General features: G+C 43.4%; 1 protein-coding gene across 1 annotated transcript in view; it reads left to right on the plus strand.

The window, feature by feature from the left end:
* The window catches only part of BDH1 (3-hydroxybutyrate dehydrogenase 1), a 29,571-nt gene that overhangs the window by 1,165 nt on the left and 9,294 nt on the right, over nucleotides 1-19,112 (plus strand). Inside the window, 4 exon segments of the mRNA XM_049709851.1 lie at nucleotides 8,310-8,361; nucleotides 8,364-8,384; nucleotides 9,067-9,177; nucleotides 9,280-9,453. Coding sequence (XP_049565808.1) covers nucleotides 8,310-8,361; nucleotides 8,364-8,384; nucleotides 9,067-9,177; nucleotides 9,280-9,453 — 358 coding nt within the window.

Genomic DNA, 19,112 nt, shown 5'->3' on the forward strand with positions numbered 1-19,112 from the left:
AAGTTTCCCGTAACCCCTTCGCCTAACTTCCCCAAATGTTAACATCTTACAAAACCATAGTGCAGTTATCCAAACCAGGAAATTACCACTGATATAATACTATTAACTAATCTGCAGACTTGATTCAAGTTTCACCAGATGCCCCACAAATGGACATTTTCCTAGTCCAGGATCCAAACCAGGGTTCCCAGTACATTTAGTTGTCATGTCTCCTTACTCTCTTCCTGTCAGGGGCAGTTCCTCAGTCTTGTTGTTCATGACCTTAACACCTTGGAAGAATGTCTCTCAGTGTGGGCTGTGGGATGTCCTCATGTTTAGATTCAGGTTTGTGTGTTTGGAAGAAACCCACTCAGGTGAGGTGGTACCCTTCTTAGTGCATCACATCAGGAGGCACAGATCTCATTACTTTAATCACCTGGTTAATGGCTCTTTTAAAATCTCACACATGAAACTATAGTTAACTAAAATGTCGTGAGACTTCACTGAACTGCGTGATTTAGAGAAAGCATTAAGTACAAAGTAAACAAGCAGCTCTTCTTCTTTGAGAGCTTCTGGAAATTGCCTTTTCCAAGGGAATTTAGTGTGCTCTGCTACCTCATTTTCTTCTTTTGCAGCTAAAGCAAGGAAAAACATAATGCCCTTTCTTTTATATTTGAGAGGAGTGAAATCAAGTGGCAGGTTAAATTCAAAGACCCAGCAGCTAGAAAATTGATGGTTATTTTCTGTGCCAATAAATATATCTAGAAGAACATGCATTGAGATTTTTAGCAGCATTTGCTTAAAAGCATTTCCATAGGATACAGAAGCTTGGTTGGAGGTGAGGCTTCAATTGCTGGAGGACATCATATAAGAAGAGTTGATATCCCATCAAAGAGGGAATGTAGCTTGAGTCTGTTAAAGGGCTTTTGAAAGAAGATTTGTTGTAATTTTTTTCAGTGAATGACTCACAGAAATGATAAACTCTGTCTGAAAAATGGCTTTCAGAGATTTCTGGAGATTTTTTTATGGAGGAGAAAATAATCCCAAAGGAAGTTTAAATACTTTTACAAAGATTTTATCCTCAAATTAAAGGGAGTGATACAACCATTCTGTACCCATACAAACATTCTTTTTTCACTTTAGTACAGTATTCAATAAATCACATGCAATATTCAATGCTTTATTATTTTAAAAAATTAAAGGGAAGTAAGGCATTAGTCATGCTTCTGGCTCATTTGAAGGGAAAGAAAGGCTATCCCAGGAGACTCTGAGTCTTCTGGAAGGATTGTAGAAATCACCTGGTTAGGCTGAGGGGTTGGGCACAGGGTGGTCAGGGGCAGAGCTGAGTCAGAGTGCATTAGCTGTCCTCCAGGAAAAGTTGTCAGCAGAGGTCAGGGAGGGAGACCCAGATGTGTGAGGTGGAAGGAATGGTGGGTGATCACTGTGCCTGGATCAGACAGGAGGTCTTTGGGTGGCCCGATCATTTTGCTTGAATCTCAGTTGGAAGGGGCCTCATGCTCCAGTCCCCACCTGTGGGTGATCCTTTGATCTCATCCTTAACAAGTGACCTTACAGCCTCTATTTGGATATCTCCAGCCATGGGGTAGTCAGTACCTCTCACAGCAGACCTGTCTTTGGACAGTGCTATTATAAAGTCCTTCTTCATACTGGGCACAAATCTTTCCTCTGTAAATGCCACCCCTTGTTCCTGGGTCTGCTTCTGTATTCATACTGAACAAGTTAATCTCTTATCCCTGGGGATACTATGCCATCCTAATACCCCTGACTTCTCTTATTGCATCTGCATGTTTTTTCATTGCTCATCTCCCATGGTTTTCCCACTCAGCATCCAGGTTTCCCACCTGAATGATGCCCATTTGGCCTGAGCTCTTTCTTGAGATGTGGTGCCCGAAACAGAACACCCCCCTCCCCTACCCTACATGGCTCAGAGCAGCAGTCACCTGGTACACAGCACCTATCCAGATGAAACCTCCCCAGAAGTGGCCGGATGCGGTCCCTGCCCTGACAACCTGCTCTGCTTCCTGGCTCTATACAGCCCTCAGATTTTGGATTTCTCAAGGCTCTGGCTCCGCCCAGGACACTACTTCCCGGATTCTGGTTACACACACCAGCTGGCTCAGCCCCAGTGCTCAGCTCTGCCTGCCCAGGCATGGCGTGTGATACTCCAGGGCAGCCTGACCTGGGCAGAATGGAGAGTGGCCCTTGCCTCCCTATTCCTGTCCAGCCTAGGCTCACATAGCTTCTTTTGGCGGCCACATCAGTTGTGATTCGTAGTTGATCAGACTAATTTTTTTTCACAGGTGCTGCTGTGTGAGACCTCCTTCCTCCCCATCTGCCCTTGCGTCATCCACATTTGTCCTTCCTAAACCCATCTTGTTAGATTCAGGCTGTCAAGCTGACTCCTGACTCCTCTCAGCAGAAAGCTGGGTAACTGGTTATTGTTGCTGATTCGTGACGGAAGGAACAAAAGGGATAGAGACATAGACTGGAAGGAGGGAAGAGAAGCCAGCATTAATGCCTTGGCCAGCACAGGGTGGTGTCTCGAATGTGGCCCGGTGAGTTCCTGGATGCCAGTGCTCCGGGGACCAGCTGGTTCTTCCACAGGCCTGTGGGGAAATGCCGGATTGCAACCTCTCCACCCCATCTGATTGCTCTTCTAAGTTAGGATGGAAATCAGCAAGCTCTCGTCCTCTGAATCTGGAGCCCACCTCTTTGGGATTCACCCCTCGGCAAGTTTACTGCCTACCCTGAGTATAACTTGTACCACCTGTGAGACTGGCATAGCCATTAGAGTAAGTGTTTTGGGCGACCAGCAGTTTGCTGCCACCACAAGACCCTCCTGGGGAGAGGTGACCCTCCAGGGCAATGCTCGCTATTTTATATTATGGGATTCGGACTTAACCCACTTGGTTTCTCAGCCTTTCCCTTTGGCCACTGCTGGGACTGCCTCATCCTGCTCTTATTTCTTCTCTCACTTTGCAGCTCCTGCAGGTACTACGGGATCCCTGGGTTGGGGCTACTTCTCAGTTCAGAGGGCCCTTGGTGCTAGGAAGGCCTTAGCACCTCAATTCTTTAACTTTAGTTAACAAGCACCTGGGAAGCTTGTTAAAATGCAGGCTCCCAAGTCCCTGATTGACATTCTGATTCAGTAGGATGGGGTGGCCCCTGGAAATCTGCATGTTAAACCAACACCTGATTCCAGTACAGGCAGTACTGGGAAAGGCCTGGTTGATGTAGGTCCAGAGCAGGGGCATTCTTAGCCTTGATAAGCCAATGTATCAGGACTGCATCGCAATTAGAAGGGCAAAGGCTTCCAGAAGGCCAGGGCTGGAGAGGTATCAGTGGACCCAGGCTTCTTGTCTCCTTCTGCTCTGTCATCCTGATGGTGGCCCTCACCTCGGCTGCCGCCATGTTCCTCCACCTCCAGCCTCAGTCCAGGCAGGAAGAAGCAAAGCAGCATGGAAGAAGGGAGGAGCTGCCCCTGCATCAGGAGAGCAAAACTCTCCCGGCAATCATTGCAGACTTCTGCTTGCACCTTATGGACCAGGGGTAGGTCCCATGATTGCTGGGTAGGCGATAGTCTGGAAAGAATTGGGCACATTGGTACCCCAGACAACATTTTGGTATTGAGACAGATGAGAAGAATAGATATTAGCAGCAAACAGTAGTGTCTGCCTTGGCTGGGCTGTGGCCTAGGGCTGATTTTGTCCCCGGAGATATTAGGACTTGGCAGTCAAGAGGCTTGAAAAGGAAACCCCATGGGGAAAAAGTCCTTTTTCTCTTTTCCTAAGGCAGCAGTTACAAACTCTGGTTGCAAGTTAGAATCACCTAGAGCGCAGTGGGGAAAAAAAATCCCCGTGCCCCACCCCTGGGGACTCGGATTTCATTCACTAGGCGTGAGGCCAACCATGGGAATAGTTTAAAAACCTTCCTTGGTTCCTTAGTTCTTCTTCAACTATTTTGGGAAGAATTTCAATCGCATACAAAAGTAGAAAGTAGTAAATTGATCCCTGGTGTACCTGGGCTTCAACAGTTATCAGCTCATGACCAGTCTTGTTTCATCTGTGTTCCCACCCACTTTCCTCCCCCTCCCTCTACTGGATTGTTTCAAAGCAAATCCTGGACATCATGTTGGTGTTTAGGTATCTATTGCTAAATGGTAAGATCTCTTTTTAGTAACGTAAGCACATAATCATGATCGTTTTACCAAGTGATTCTAGTAAACAATCAGGGAGGAGAACCTAAGAACAGCTGCTCTGGACCTACATCAACCAGGCCTTTCCCAGTACTGCCTGTACTGGAATCAGGTGTTGGTTTAACATGCAGATTTCCAGGGGCCACCCCATCCTACTGAATCAGAATGTCAATCAGGGACTTGGGAGCCTGCATTTTAACAAGCTTCCCAGGTGCTTGTTAACTAAAGTTAAAGAATTGAGGTGCTAAGGCCTTCCTAGCCCCAAGGGCCCTCTGAACTGAGAAGTAGCCCCAAGCCAGGGATCCCGTAGCACCTGCAGGAGCTGCAAAGTGAGAGAAGAAATAAGAGCAGGATGAGGCAGTCCCAGCAGTGGCCAAAGGGAAAGGCTGAGAAACCAAGTGGTGTCCAGGAGGGCGCTCCTGTGTCAGCTGGAGCTCCCCAGCAGTGTTCTTGGCCCTCACCTTATCAGGGTCCTGCCTCTTGGGGATTGGGTGTGGAGGGATGGAGCCTAGTGCTCTCTGGAGAAGTAGAAATATGCCATTGATAGCTGGGTATGAGCAGTAGCGCCTGGTATAATACACCCCGAGATAGTCAAGTTTGTGTGGATATATTTGAATATGGGGAAGTGGATTAGAGAAAATCTGGCAACAAATCAGTTTGAAATAATTTTTTTTCTTGCTGTGACCTTTTTGTTACTTTTTAAAATATCAAATAGTACAAAAGGATGGCAGGGGACAAGGACAGTTCTGCCAGGGGCACCTTGTTCTTTTTGTACAGCAAATCCTGGGGTTATGGTAAAACAATGATTGATTTTAGATAAAGTCATTTAACTAGTTTTGGGTGTAGTGACCATACCACTCTGCTTACTTGTGACCAATGCCCCCACCAGGGGTAGTGTCAGAGAAAGCCAAGTAGGAGCCAGGACTTACATTCTCACCCAGTAGTAATAAGGAACCCTGCCTGCTTGGGGTGGGGAGTGGGGGGTGGAGGAGTGTCAGAGGACACCTAGTAGAGACGGAGAGTTAGGACTTCCTCCATCTCTCAGCAGTAATGAGACCATACACCCCCATACAGTGGAGAGCAGTAGTGAGGCACTCCGACCTCTCACAGCCAGGGAGGTATTGGTGAAGACCCAGTGGGAAGCCGGAACTCCCATCCGTACCCAGCAGTAACTCCTTCCAACTTACTTTATGAAGCTAGTATTAGCTGATTCCAAAACCAGACAAAGACCGTACAAAACAGAGGACTGCAGACCAATAGCCCTCATGAATATAGGTACCAAAATTCTTAAAATATTAGCCAGTAGAATTCAGCAATATGTGAAAAGAATTGTAAGCCATGAAAAAGTGAATTTGTTCCAGGGCTGCAAAGATGGCTTGTTGCTAAAAATCAGTTAATGTAATCCACCAAACTGAAAGCCAAAGAAGAAAAATCACATGAATCTATTATTGAAGAAAAATCACATGAATCTATTATTGCAGAAAAAGCAAAATTTAACATTCATTTGTGATAAACACTCTCAGAAAAATAGGCATAGATGGAAACTTCCTAAACTTGATAAAGAGCATCTATGAAAACCATGCAGCTAACATATTTCCTGGTGAAAGACTGAATGCCTTCTCCCTAAGATGGGAGCAGGGCAAGAATGTCCACTCTCACCACTGACTCACCATAGTGCAATAAGGAAGTGCAATAAAGCAAGAAAAGGAAATAAAAGTCATACAGGTTGTAAAAGAAGAAATAAAACTACCCCTATTTGCAGATTACATGATGGACTACATAGAAAATCCCAAGGAATCCACAGAGCACTCCTAGAACTAATAACTGAGTTCAGCAGGACACAGATACAAGATAACACGCACAAGTCAGTGTATTTCTATATCCTAGCAATGAACTGTGGATATCAAAATCTAAAATAATACCATTTACAGTTGCTCAAAAGAATGAGTTACTTAGGTATAAATACAACAAATTATACAGGATTTGTACATTGAAAACGATACAATACTGATGAAAGAAATCAAAGATCTAATAAATGGAGACCCACACTATGTTCAGGGTTTGAAAGACTCAAAAAAGTAAAGATGTTGACTTTCTCTAAATTGATATACAAGTTTAGCACAATTTCTATCAAAATCCCAGTCAGATTTTTATAGAAAAAGACAAGATTGTTCTAAAATTTATATGAAAAGGCAAAGGAAATAGAATAGCAAAAACAATTTTGAAAAAGAAAAATAAGGTGGGAGTGCATAGCTCAATGAAGCAGAGAATCCAGAAATAAAAGCATGTGGATATGCCCAACCAATATTTGACAAAGGTGCAAAAGCAATTCAATGGAGGAAAGATAACATTTTCAAAAAATGGTGCTGGAGCATGGATATTCATAGGCAAAAACGAAAACAACCAACTTTGACTTATTTCACATTTTATACAAAAGTTAACTCACGATGGATCATGGACTTAAATTATAAAACACAAGACTAGGGACTTCCCTGGAGGTCCAGTGGTTAAGACTCCGACCTTCCAATGCAAGGGACACGGGTTCGATCCTCGGTTGGGGAACTAAGATCCCACATGCCTCGTGGTATGGCCAAAAAATGAGAAAACAGAAAAAAAACAAACAAACAACCCAAGACTGTAAATCTTTTAGAAAAAAACAGGAGAAAATCTTTGGGTTGGGGCATAGGCAAAGAGTTCTGAAACTTGACACCAAAATATGATTGATCCATAAAAGGAAAAATTGAATAATCAGACTTCATCAAAATGAAACACTGTTTCCCTACATAAAGGTCCTGTTAAGAGGATGAAAAGACAAGTTATAGACTAGGAGATAATATTTGCATACCACATATGCAACAAAGGACTAGCATCTAGAACATATAAAGAACTCTCAAAACTCAATAGTGAAAGAACAAACACTCCAATTACAATAGAATATGCACAAAAGACATAAAGAGACATTTTAATCAAAGGGGATATACTGATGGCAAATAAGCACATGGAAAGATTTTCAACATCATTAGCCATTAGAGAAATGCAAATTAAGACCACAGTGGGTAGCTTTACACAGTTACCAGCATGGTTAAAATAAAAAATAGTGATACCACCAAATGCTGGCAAGGATATGGGGAAACTGGATCACTGCTGGGAATGTAGAATGCTATAGCCACTCTGGAAAACAGTTTAAAAGTTTCTTAAAAAACTGAACATGCAACTACCGTATGACCCAGCAATTGCTCTTCTGGGCATTTACCCAAGAGAAAAACAGGTTCACACAAAACCTGTACAGGAACGTTCCTGGCCGCTTTATTTGTAATAGCCCTAAATTGGAAGCAACCCAGATGGCCTTCAATAGTTGAATGGTTAAACGAACTGTGGTACAGGATACCATAGAATACAATTTAGCAATAAAAAGGAACAAATTATTGATACATGCGACAATAGACAATCAGATGAATCTCTAGGGAATTAGTTGCGTGAAAAAAGCCAATTCCAAAAGGTTAATATTCTATGACTCCATTCTTGAAATGACAGAATTATAGAGGTGGAGAACAGATTAGTGGTTAAAGAGGATGTGGGAGTGGGTGTGGCTATAAAAGGATAACACAAAGGATCCTTGTGGTGGTGGAACTGTTCTGTATTTTCACTGCATATGTCAATATCCTGGTTGTGATATTGTACTAGAGTTTTGCAAGATGTTACCATTAGGGGAAATTGGGTAAAAGGTACAGGGCATCTCTCTGTATTCTTAACTTCATGTGAATCTAGAATTATTTCAAAATAAAAAAACTATCAGGAAGCCATATAAAACCTAAGGGTTAAGACGTTGCATTTGCAGAAGGCTTTGTTAACAGAGGTCTATCACTGGAAGGCTCTTCCTACACAGTGGCAAAAATGTCCACTGCAACTGCTGGCCCACTTTGTCCCAGACTAGTAACCTGTAGGAAACAGGCCCTCCTCCTAAGTGGTACCAGCAGGTTGTCCTCAGGGGTTTGGGGTGGGAGTAGTGAGTAGGGTGGGTACTGGTGCCTGAGGGCCTGTTGAGTTGCTTCCACCCCAGAACAGGGTCTGGTGTGACCACAGCCTCTGCTCATGGCTTTCTTTCCTCTTGCAGAGGCTCGCTGCTGTTCCACTCTGCCTCCTTTGTCCCTGTTGACCGTCGGACTTAGACGCTGCTTCGGTGAACCCAGTGAGTGGCAGCCCGGCTACCTGGGAGCCAGCCAGCTGGTCGGAGCCCTTCTCCCTGGGCTCCCACGCCCTGACCCACCCTCAGAGTAAGGGCTTCAGTGCTTCGAGGGCACTCAGAGCCACTCTCTCACTCGCTGAACAACCCCTGCCCCATCAAATGAAGTTAGGGGTTAAGAGTTTAGACTCCGAAATCTCTCAGTCCTTCTTTCAGTTCCAGGTCTATCGCTAATTATGTTGGGCATTTTAAAATGTCTATTTCCTCACTTGTAATGTGATATAATTATCATACTTATTATATGGAGTTACTGTGAGAATTAAAATAATGCATGCACAGTGCCTTGCCCATGGTAGGTACTCAGTACTTGACGATGAAGATGACAGTGATGATGGTGATGGTGATGATGGTGATTGTAGATGAGGAAACTGAGGTCCAGAAAGAGGAGGTCACTTCCCCAAGCAATATTGCTAGTTGGTGGTAGAGTCTGGGTTAGAACCTGGTCTCTTGATTCTGAGTCCAAGCATTTCTACTATACCAGGATGCTTCTCCAAACAGCAAGAGACAAGTGGGGAGGGCCAGGCCTGGCCCACTCAGGAAGCCCTAATTTTTACTGCCCAGAGGAGGCCTAGTCATTCAGCCCTCAGGATCCTGGGTTCCTAATGTGGGGTCTGACCTATTAAAACAGGTTGCCAGCAAAGCTGTCTTGGTCACAGGCTGTGACTCTGGATTTGGGTTCTCCTTGGCCAAGTATCTGCATTCAAAAGGCTTCCTTGTATTTGCTGGCTACTTGATGAAGGTAAGAGATGGGTCATCTTCATAATCATTGTCCTTTTTTTTTTTTTTTTTTTGCGGTACGCGGGCCTCTCACTGTTGTGGCCTCTCCCCTTGCGGAACACAGGCTCCGGACACGCAGGCTCAGTGGTCATGGCTCACGGGCCTAACCACTCTGCGGCATGTGGGATCTTCCCGGACCGGGGCACGAACCTGTGTCCCCTGCATCGGCAGGCGGATTCTCAACCATTGCGCCACCAGGGAAGCCCATCATTGTCCTTTTATACATAGTCATTGTTTGGTAGGGTTTTAAAATTGCAATCAAATACATACAAAATAAAATTTACCATCTTAACCACTTTTAAGCGTACTGTTCAGCGGTGTTAAATATATTCACATTGTTTTACAACCATCACCTCCATCCATCCCCATAACACTTTTCATCTTGCAAAACTGAAAGTCTATACCTAATATAAACAATAACTGCCCATTCTCCCCTCCCCTCCAGTCCCTGGCAACCACCATTACAATTTCTGTCTTTATGAATTTGACTACTCTAAGTACCTAATATAAGTGGACTCGTGCAGTGTTTGTCTTTTTGTGACTGGCATAATGTCCTCAAGGTTCATCCATGCTGTAGCATATTACAGAATTTCCTTCCTTTTTAAGGCTGAGTAATATTCCACTGTGTGTATATGCCATATATTGCTTATCCATTCATCTGTCAATGGACATTTGGGTTTCTTCTACATTTTGGCTATTGTGAATAATGCCGTTATGAACATGGGTGTACAAATATCTCTTCAAGATCCTGCTTTCGATTCTTTGAGGTATATACCCACAAGTAGAATTACTGGATCATACGATGATTTTATCTTAAATTGTTTGAGGAACTGCCACACTGTTTTCCACAGTGATTATACCATTCTACATTCCTACCAACAGTGCACAAGGGTTCCAATTTCTCTATATCCTTGCCAATACTTGTTGTTTTCTGGGGTTTTTTTCTGATAATAGTCATCATAATGGGTGTGAGGTGATATCTCATTGTAGTTTTGATTTGCATTTCCCTCATAATTTTTGATGTTGAGAACCTTTTCATGTGCTTACTGGCCATTCATAGATCTTCCTTAGAGAAATGTCTATTGAAGTCCTTTGCCCATTTCTTAACGGTATGTTTTTGTTGTTGTTTGTTGAGTTTTAGGAGTTCTCTATATATTCTGGATATTAAATCCTTATCAGATATGTGATTTGCAAATATTTTCTCCCACTCTGTGGGTTGCCTTTTTACTCTGGGGATAGTGTCTATGATATACAAAATTTAAAAATTTTTATGAAGTCTAATTTGCCTATTTTTAATTTTGTTACTTGCGCCTTTGGTGTCATATCCAAGAAATCACTGCCAAATCCAATGTCATGAGGTTTTGCCCTGTGTTTCTTCTAAGAGTTTTATTGTTTTGGTCTTACATGTAGGTTCTTGATCCATTTTGAGTTAATTTTTGTGTGTGGTATTAGGTAAGGGTCCAACTTCATTCTTTTACATGTGGATATCCACTTTTCCCAGTACCACTTGTTGAAAAGACTGTCCTTTCCCCAGTGAGTGGTCAAGGTACACTTGTCAAAAATCATTTGACCATATATATGAGGGTTTATTTCTGGGCTCTCAATTCTATTCCATTGGTCTGTCTTTATGCCAGTACTAGACTATTTTGATTACTGTAGCTTTGTAGTAAGTTTCGAAATCAATAAGTCTGAGTCTTCCAGTTTTGTTCTTCTTTTTCAAGTTTGTTTTGGCTATTTGGAGTCCCTTGAGATTCCATATGAATTTTAGGATAGGTTTCTCTTTCTCTAAAAAAACATCATTACGATTTTGACAGGTATTGGATTAAATCTGTGGATTGTTTTGGGTAGTATTGACATTTTAACAGTATTAAGTCAGCCGATCCATGAACACAGGATGTGTTTCCATTTATTTCTTTCACCTTTAATTTCTTTCAGAAATGTTTTGTGGTTTTCATTGTGCAAGTCTTTTGCCTTCTTGGTTAAGCTAATTCCTAAGTATTTTATTCTTTTTTGATGCTATTGTCAATGGAATTGTTTTTGTCATTTCCTTTTCAGATTGTTCATTGTTTGTGTGTAGAAATGTGCCTGATTTTTGTGTGACTTTTATCCTGCTACTGTGCTGAATTCACTTGTTATTTCTAACAGGGTTTTACTTTTGTGGAATCTTTAGGGTTTTCTACATGTAAGATCATATCATCTGCAAGCAGATAGTTTTACTTCTTCCTTTCCAGTTTGGATATCTTTCATTTCTTTCTCTTGCCTAATTGCTCTGGCTACAACTTCCAGTAATATGTTGAATAGAAGTGGTTAGGTTGGCCAAAATCAACCGCAGTTTACTATCCATACAGTCTCCTGGAAGTTGCAAGCCTTCAACAGATTCTAGAATTTCAAAATAGTTACATTAGAGAGATTCTGCCAGTGCACTTATTGTCTAGGTGGGGAGACAGATTCCTGGTGGTTCCTAGTCTGCCATCTTCCCAGAATCTTATTTCAAGCTGAGTATTTAATATCAGTACTGCCCAGAACCTGGGCCAGTGTTTGTAGTTGTTTTTTAATTGCCTTCCCAACAACTGGCTCATCTGTTGCTTACAACAGCTGATATCTTTTCCATTCACTTCAGTGTCTCTTGTTCTTCATAGCTTCATTCATTCATTCATTCATTCATTCATTTGCCAAATGCTAATGATGTTCCTGACACTTTGCTAGGTGCTGAAGAAGAGTAAGACCTGATCTCTGTCCCCAAGGAGCATTTTCCAGTGGTGATGGGACAGCCATGCACAGACACAACTGGAAGAATTAGAGTGGAGAGTGTTCTCAGGGTTGTGCAAAGAATGTTTAATGAGAATGCACAGAAGGAAGGGATTGACTCTGGCATGACAAAAGGGGTGACATTTGTTCTGGGCCATGGAGAATGAATAATGCTGTCATAGGTGGAAACTGGGAGGAATGACCTGTCAGACAGAAGGAGTAACCTAACCATAGGCTTGGAAGTATGAGGCTCCACTGGGACTCATAAAGTGGAATTTAGGATGCATGAAAGGAAACATTGGGACATGAAGCTGCAAAAGTAATTGGGAGACAATTCCCCTAATTTAGCAAGTTCTGCAACATTTACCACAATCCATTTTTAGAACATTTCCAACTTTCAAAAATTTCCCTCTTGATCATTTGCACACCTACCCACACCTACCTCTAGTTCTAGGTAGCCACTGATTTCTGCCTCTTTAGATTTGCCTTTCTGGACTATTCAAATAAATGGAATCATACAATGAGTAGTCTTATGTGCCAGGTTTATTAGCATAATGTGTTTGAGATTCATTCATATTGTAGAATGTATCAGTAGTTCATTCCTTTTTACTACTGGTTGGTATTTTATTGTATGGATATGGTACATTAAAAAATTCACTAGTTGATAGATATTTGGATAAAAATGTTTGGATTTTTGACCATTGTGACTAATGTCACTATGAACATTCACATACATGTCTCTGTGTAGACATGTGTTTTTACCTGGTTCCTTTTAATGGAATTTAGACACCAACATCTGGGCATTAGATGTTCTCATTGCTAATGGGGCATTGCTGCTCCTCGATCTCCTCAGCGGACGAAGCTAGAGGACGTATATATAATCATACCCACATATATACATATACCCACACTATATCTATTTATATCTATCTCCTATATACATTTCCTATAAATATCACACTCACACACACACAGTTCATGAGGTTATACTGACCTATTCCAATTCAACACAACAGCATTCTTCCTGCTTCCCTCATTCCATATTTGTTTCTTCTTTTCCTGCAGTTAGCATGCTGATTCCCAACTATATTGATATATTTACTAATTTAGTTAATCCTACAATATATACACAAATGCTTCAGAATTGCTACATTCATACCATTACAAACAGCAAAGCTACTAAGTTGTTGTGTCAGGCCAGATCCTGCAAGAAGCAGGTGCCGAAATAGGATTCGATGTACAAGAGCTTGATCTAGGGAATGCCTGTAATGGCTAAAGGGCAGAGAGCAGGAAAAGTCAGGGCAATCCTTTAGACTGCAATGCAGGTCTGTGAAAAGAGGAATAGGTAGGCGCAGGTCAGACTGCAGTTCAGTCTGAGAGTCTTGGCTGGGACGATGGGGACGTCCCCAGCAAAGGTTATTTATTAGAGGAGACCTGCCTTGGGCAGGAATGGCCCTGTACTTTTGCCATGCTTGGCCATTGGCTGAGAGTAACTCAGGCACATATGGCTGTGGCCATGGCATTCATGCCGCAGTGGATCTGAAGTTGCGGCAGCTGGAGACCTTCTGTCAGCTGCTCCCACAGCAGGTTGTCCTGAAAGGAAGTCTACTGTGGCCACCACAGTAGAGCTTAAGATTTCTTTAAAGTGTTTTTTATCTATTGACCAAAGGTATACAAAGCACTGTGTTTAAAGTTACTTGGATTAATTATTATTAATTTGAAAAAGTTTGATTCATTTGTTTGTGTTTTGTTCCCCCTATTCTTCTTGATTTATTTAATTTTAGAAGATATAAAACATTAACAAGTATCTAAAGTCAAAATTATATAAAAAGGTAAACTCAAAGTAGTGTTACTCTCCCACCTCCTATTTTTTTCTACTCCACTCCATTCTTTCATTTCCCCCTTCTTACACAAATGTGTATACTCTTTTGTACTTAAGAAACTTACCAATATAGCTTGGAAACCACTCCATGTGAATTCACAGAGATCTTCCTCACTTTTTTTAAACAGCATCATAGTACTCCATTGTGTGGGTGGACCATAGTTTACTGCACTGGTTTCCTATATACGCATGGGTATTTAGGTTGTTTTCCAATATCTTGCAATTACAAATAATGCCACAATGAATAACCTTGTGAGTATGTATTTTTCACATATTTTTTGGAGGTTTACCTTTAGGGTAAATTCCTAGGAATGAGATTACTCTTAGGTCAAAGGGTTAATGAAATAAGTCATCATTTTAAAATATATCCCCCAATTTCCTATCATAGGGGTTGTGTAATTTTATATTCCCACCAGTAATGTACGAGAATACCTGTTGCTGCATACTTTCACCAACGGAGTGTACTTCAAACTTTTGATTTTTGCCAATCTGTTAGGTGAGAAATGTATCTCAATATAGTTTTAATTTGTATTTCTCTTACTGTGAGTGCTTCTTTTACTGTTCTTTAAAGGCATGATCCAGAAGTTGCACATATAGCACCCATGCTGTCACTCTATTGGGCAGAGCTTAGTCACATGGCCTACCTGACTGCTAGGGATTCTGGGAAATGTAATTGGTATTCTGAAACAATATGTACCCTGCTTTAAGTCAGGGGTTTTACTGCTATAGAAGAAAGGAAGAATGGGTATTCAGGACAACTTGCTGTCTCTGCTCAGTGGATGAGACATTTTTCTTTATTTTGAAGGCAGTAGGAACCCTGGGAAGGAATTTTTTTTTTTTTACTAGGTTTAATATCTATAAAACAGTATCTGTTCAATGTAAAAAATTCAAGAATATGAACAAGTATAAATAGTAAAGTAATTTGCATTGTCATGGTCTGAACATATTTCTAGATCAGAGAAGAGTTTGTCCTTTTAATTTTTACTTACTTTGCATTATGGAAGTAGTACATATTCCTAATAGATTCAAACAATACAGAAATATGTGGTGTAAAAAAGTGAAGTCTTTTCATTTCAGTCTCTTGCCCCAAAGTAACTGCAATCCATCTGTGCACTGTATTTCTTACTTTCGTTATTATAAACAAAGCCACAGTGAATAGTCTTGCACCTACCTTTCATTAGTAATTCTCAGGAAGAATTTCTAGATGTGAAAGTGCTAGGTGGAAAGGTGTGCAGACTTTAGAATTTATTCAAATCTGCCAAAGTGCTCCCCTCGAAATCTATACCAGTGCCTACTCCCTCTAATGGTGAAGGGATTTGGGGGGAAATGGGTGTGGCCATGCTTAAGGTTGGGTTCTCTGTATAATGTGGACCTGCCTTAACAGGTCCTGGCAGGAGTCGTGATGCCTCAAAACGCTTTGTACCTTTAAAATTCCTCATTCATATATTCAGCACCTGTGCCAATGTGCTGGCCTGTCCAGGGACAAGGTGGAGCACACCTGGACCTAATGCTGCAGAGGAGCTTTCGAGAGGGAGTCAGGGCCTTGGGTGCTAGTCCTAGATCAGCCACTAACCTGGGAACTGGGCAAGCACTTCGCTTCCCCAAGCCCCAGTCTGCTCTTACTTATAACGAGAGAGTCCGACTGGGTGATCTTAGGTCCTTCCACTCCTGCAGCGGTGATTTTATGAGTTAGTGACACGTACTTTGAGGAGGATACCAGGCAAATCACTGCCAGGTTATGTCTGGTGGTGTCTACCTCTTGACTGTTACGGTGTCATGGTCTGTCTGTTCTGGTTAAGAGCTAGAGGGGGCAGAAGTCACTAGAGGTCTGAACTAGTTATGCAAACCAGAAAATGGTCAGATCCATTAGGGACTATGGATAAAGTGCTGCAGGAGTTGAAAATGGGAGCTTAGTCTTCCAAGCTGGTTCTGAGATGTTAAGCCGCATGATAGATTGTAGCTACCTCTGCCAAACACTCTGCCTGCTCTTATTTAGTTACCCCTCCTCTTGTGCTTCAGATCTCAGTGCCTCAGGCCAGCTCAGGGACTCGGCTCCACCAGATAGGTGTCTCCACCCTCCCACATCATTAACCCCTCACTCTCTACCAAATCACTTTGGCACATGTACATGCGTGTGCGCACACACACACCACGACACAACACCACTTCCCGTGTGTGCTACCACCCCATTTCTCTGCTTTCCTTTATAGAAAAGCACCCCGAGAGGGTTTCTTGTACTAGATATTTTCATTTACTTTCCATTTTTTTCCCCAACCTAGTTAGATGGGGCTTTTGCTCCTACCACTCTGTTTATTTGTTTATTCACCAAAAGATGTTTATTGAGCACCTGCTATGATCCAACAACATTCTCTGTTGGAGCTACAGCATGTACCAGTTCAGTGACAGGTTCTTGCCCTGTGGTGTTTATGTGGGGGGAGGAGATAGACAAGGAATACAGTAAGTAAGTAAATTGCTTCTCTGTGGGATGATAAATAAAGCAGGAAAAGAAGATGGAGGGTGAATGTGGTGGAAGGGTTTTAAAGAGGGAAGAAGGACTTCACTGAGAAGTGAGGGAGCAAGTCATGCAGATGCGTGTGGGAAAAGGGGACGGCCAAGCCAAAACCCCCAAGGAGAGTGTGTGCCTGGGGGGCTAGAGAAACAGCAGGAGGCCTCTGTGGCTGAAGCCCAATAAGTGAGAGGGGCGTAGTGTGAATGAGCATGGGGGGTGGTAGTGGGAAGATTTGTATCGGAGGAGGAAAAGATTGCCTCTCTGGGAGCGCAGGGAAGGCTTGGTGGGCCAAGATGGCATTTCATCACCATCTGTAAGGACGAACAGGAGTTGCCCGTGATGGGCGGAGGTGGCATATCCAGACATCACTGGTACTTTGAGGTAGCTGAAGCCTAGTGCCCTTTGTGGAGGAAGAGGAAGGCAGGACCAGACCAGGCGGGGCTCTGAATGCCTCTGATACGGCTTTTATCAAGGATGCCAGCAGCCCCTATTTTGTCAGATCCATTGGCTACTTCTCAGACCATTTTCATACGCAGCCTGTCAGCAGCTTTGACCAAACAAACCACTCTCGCTTGTAACGCTTTGTTTCTTGACTTTGTGGACACCCTGCACTCTTGGTTTTTCTCCATCTCCTTTGCTGGCTCCTCCTTTGGCTCATCCTGTAATATTACAACACTCCAGACTTGTTCCTCTTGTCACCATGTTTCTGATACGTGTGATAGATGCTCACATATAATATGTGCTGAGTGTCCTCACATTCTGCCTTGAGGTGCTAGACTGCCTAACGATAAATGCTGAGAGACTGTGAAACCTTTCTGCTGGGACTAGCCCATGACCTGCCTCGATGTTGTAATAAATTGAGGTAGAAGAGGTTGAAAGATTGGAAAGGGTAGTTAGGGTGCTGTGCTGTTTTCCCTCTGGTCTCAACTAAAATGAGGTGGGCTTCAAGAGAGCTTACTTGGAGAACTTACATTTTGTGCCTTGGAGTTTGGAGGTCACAAAATGGTGTGTTAGTGTTTACCAAAAGAAGTCTAAAAGCCCCCAAATGAGGGTGGAGTGGCTCATCTGGAAGCAGAGCAAAGAGAGCCCCTAGAGAGAGGGCTGTCCTTCTACCCAGGCAGGACACTGCCGCCCGGACCTGATATGCACAATGGGAGAGCTGCCTGGAGTCATCTTAAGGGCACCTGTACAGTGAGACCTCTAGGAGGGTGCGTGTGACTCAGCCAGAAGGGTGTCCCACTGAAGCGCCCAGGCTGAGGGAGGAGATGCCCAGGTAGAGGAGGGAATGGTCCAGTGGAAGGATCTCTGCGGAAACCACAAAAGTGTCCCAAGAAGGGAGGACCAGCTCTCGAGCACCTGCTGTCCCAGGGCTCCAAGAGCAGACAACAGTGGCACCACCCTCAGAAGACTACATCTTGCCCCTTCATTAGCCAGCCCCTGCATCCAGCCCTGGAAGGGTCAGAGATTAAGGAATAGGAGAGGACGACGAACTTGAAAATAGTGAGAAGGCCAGCTTCCAGCCCTGCTACCTGGCACCCCACTCCCACTTCCCACAGCCCTGCCAGGCCTGGGTCAGGGCAGGCTCTAAACTGGATATAAATTGTTGTGGTTTTTTTGAATTTTATTTTATTTTATTTATTTTTTTATACAGCAGGTTCTTATTAGTCATCCATTTTATACATATCAGTGTATACATGTCAATCCCAATCTCCCAATTCATCACACCACCACCCGCCCCCGCCACTTTCCCCCCTTGGTGTCCATACGTTTGTTCTCTACATCTGTGTCTGTATTTCTGCCCTGCAATCCAGTTCATCTGTACCATTTTTCTAGGTTCCACATATATGCATTAATATACGATATTTGTTTTTCTCTTTCTGACTTACTTCACTCTGTATGACAGTCTCTAGATCCAAACTGGATATCTAAACTGGATATAAGTTTGAGAGTTTGGGTATTCAAGCCAGACTGGACAGGAGTTATTTGATTAGTAGACTGAACTGGACTCCCTGCCAAAACAAAGAGGTTCTCTGTTATCTGAGAATGAGTGGAAAAGCTACAAGACTTGCCTGAAATTTCATCCAGGGGTGGTAAAGTAGCTTACAGACGAAGTTTAAAGGGATAGTGAAAGAAGTGGGTTTATCAATAAACCGGTTACACAGGCACCAACACAGTAGGACCGAATGCTTGTCCCTGAGCAGCAAGACAGACATGGACAAAGACAGAAACCCTGGAGCCAGGGAGGCAGTGTGGCCCGGGCAGTGCAGCCTGGGCCCCGGGACAGGTGGATCCGGAAGGGGACAGACTGCCATAGTCTGCGGGCTGCGGGCTGAGGGGGGTTGGGAAAAGTTTCCTTTGAACAGCTGGAGGCAAACTGACAGCAGGACGTGCAGGCTGCTCAGAGGCAGATGAGGACTCCTGGGAGGAATGTCTGGAGAAGGTGGGAGGGTGGGGTTTCTCTCCTGGGGCCTGAATGCTGAGCCTGAAGCTGTGGGCTGTGAGACTAACCCCCGGTTTCCTCTGTGAGAAGGCTCTTAGCTGCCAAGCTAAGTTCCTGCCGGGACCCTGGCCTAGAGTGAGGGGCTTCCCCCGGGAACTGCAGGGACATTGGCTTGACGCTGGCAGGAGGCACAGGAGAGGTCTGGCGTGGGGCCCGAGAGCTGCTGCCAGATGGCAGCAGGGTTAACGAAGTCCAGAGGAGGAAATGTCACTCAGCTCTCGATAGCAGCTGGAATCCATGCTATCGGGAGTAGACATC

Source organism: Orcinus orca, chromosome 5 (assembly GCF_937001465.1).
Source record: "Orcinus orca chromosome 5, mOrcOrc1.1, whole genome shotgun sequence".
NCBI classification, from domain to species: domain Eukaryota; kingdom Metazoa; phylum Chordata; class Mammalia; order Artiodactyla; family Delphinidae; genus Orcinus; species Orcinus orca.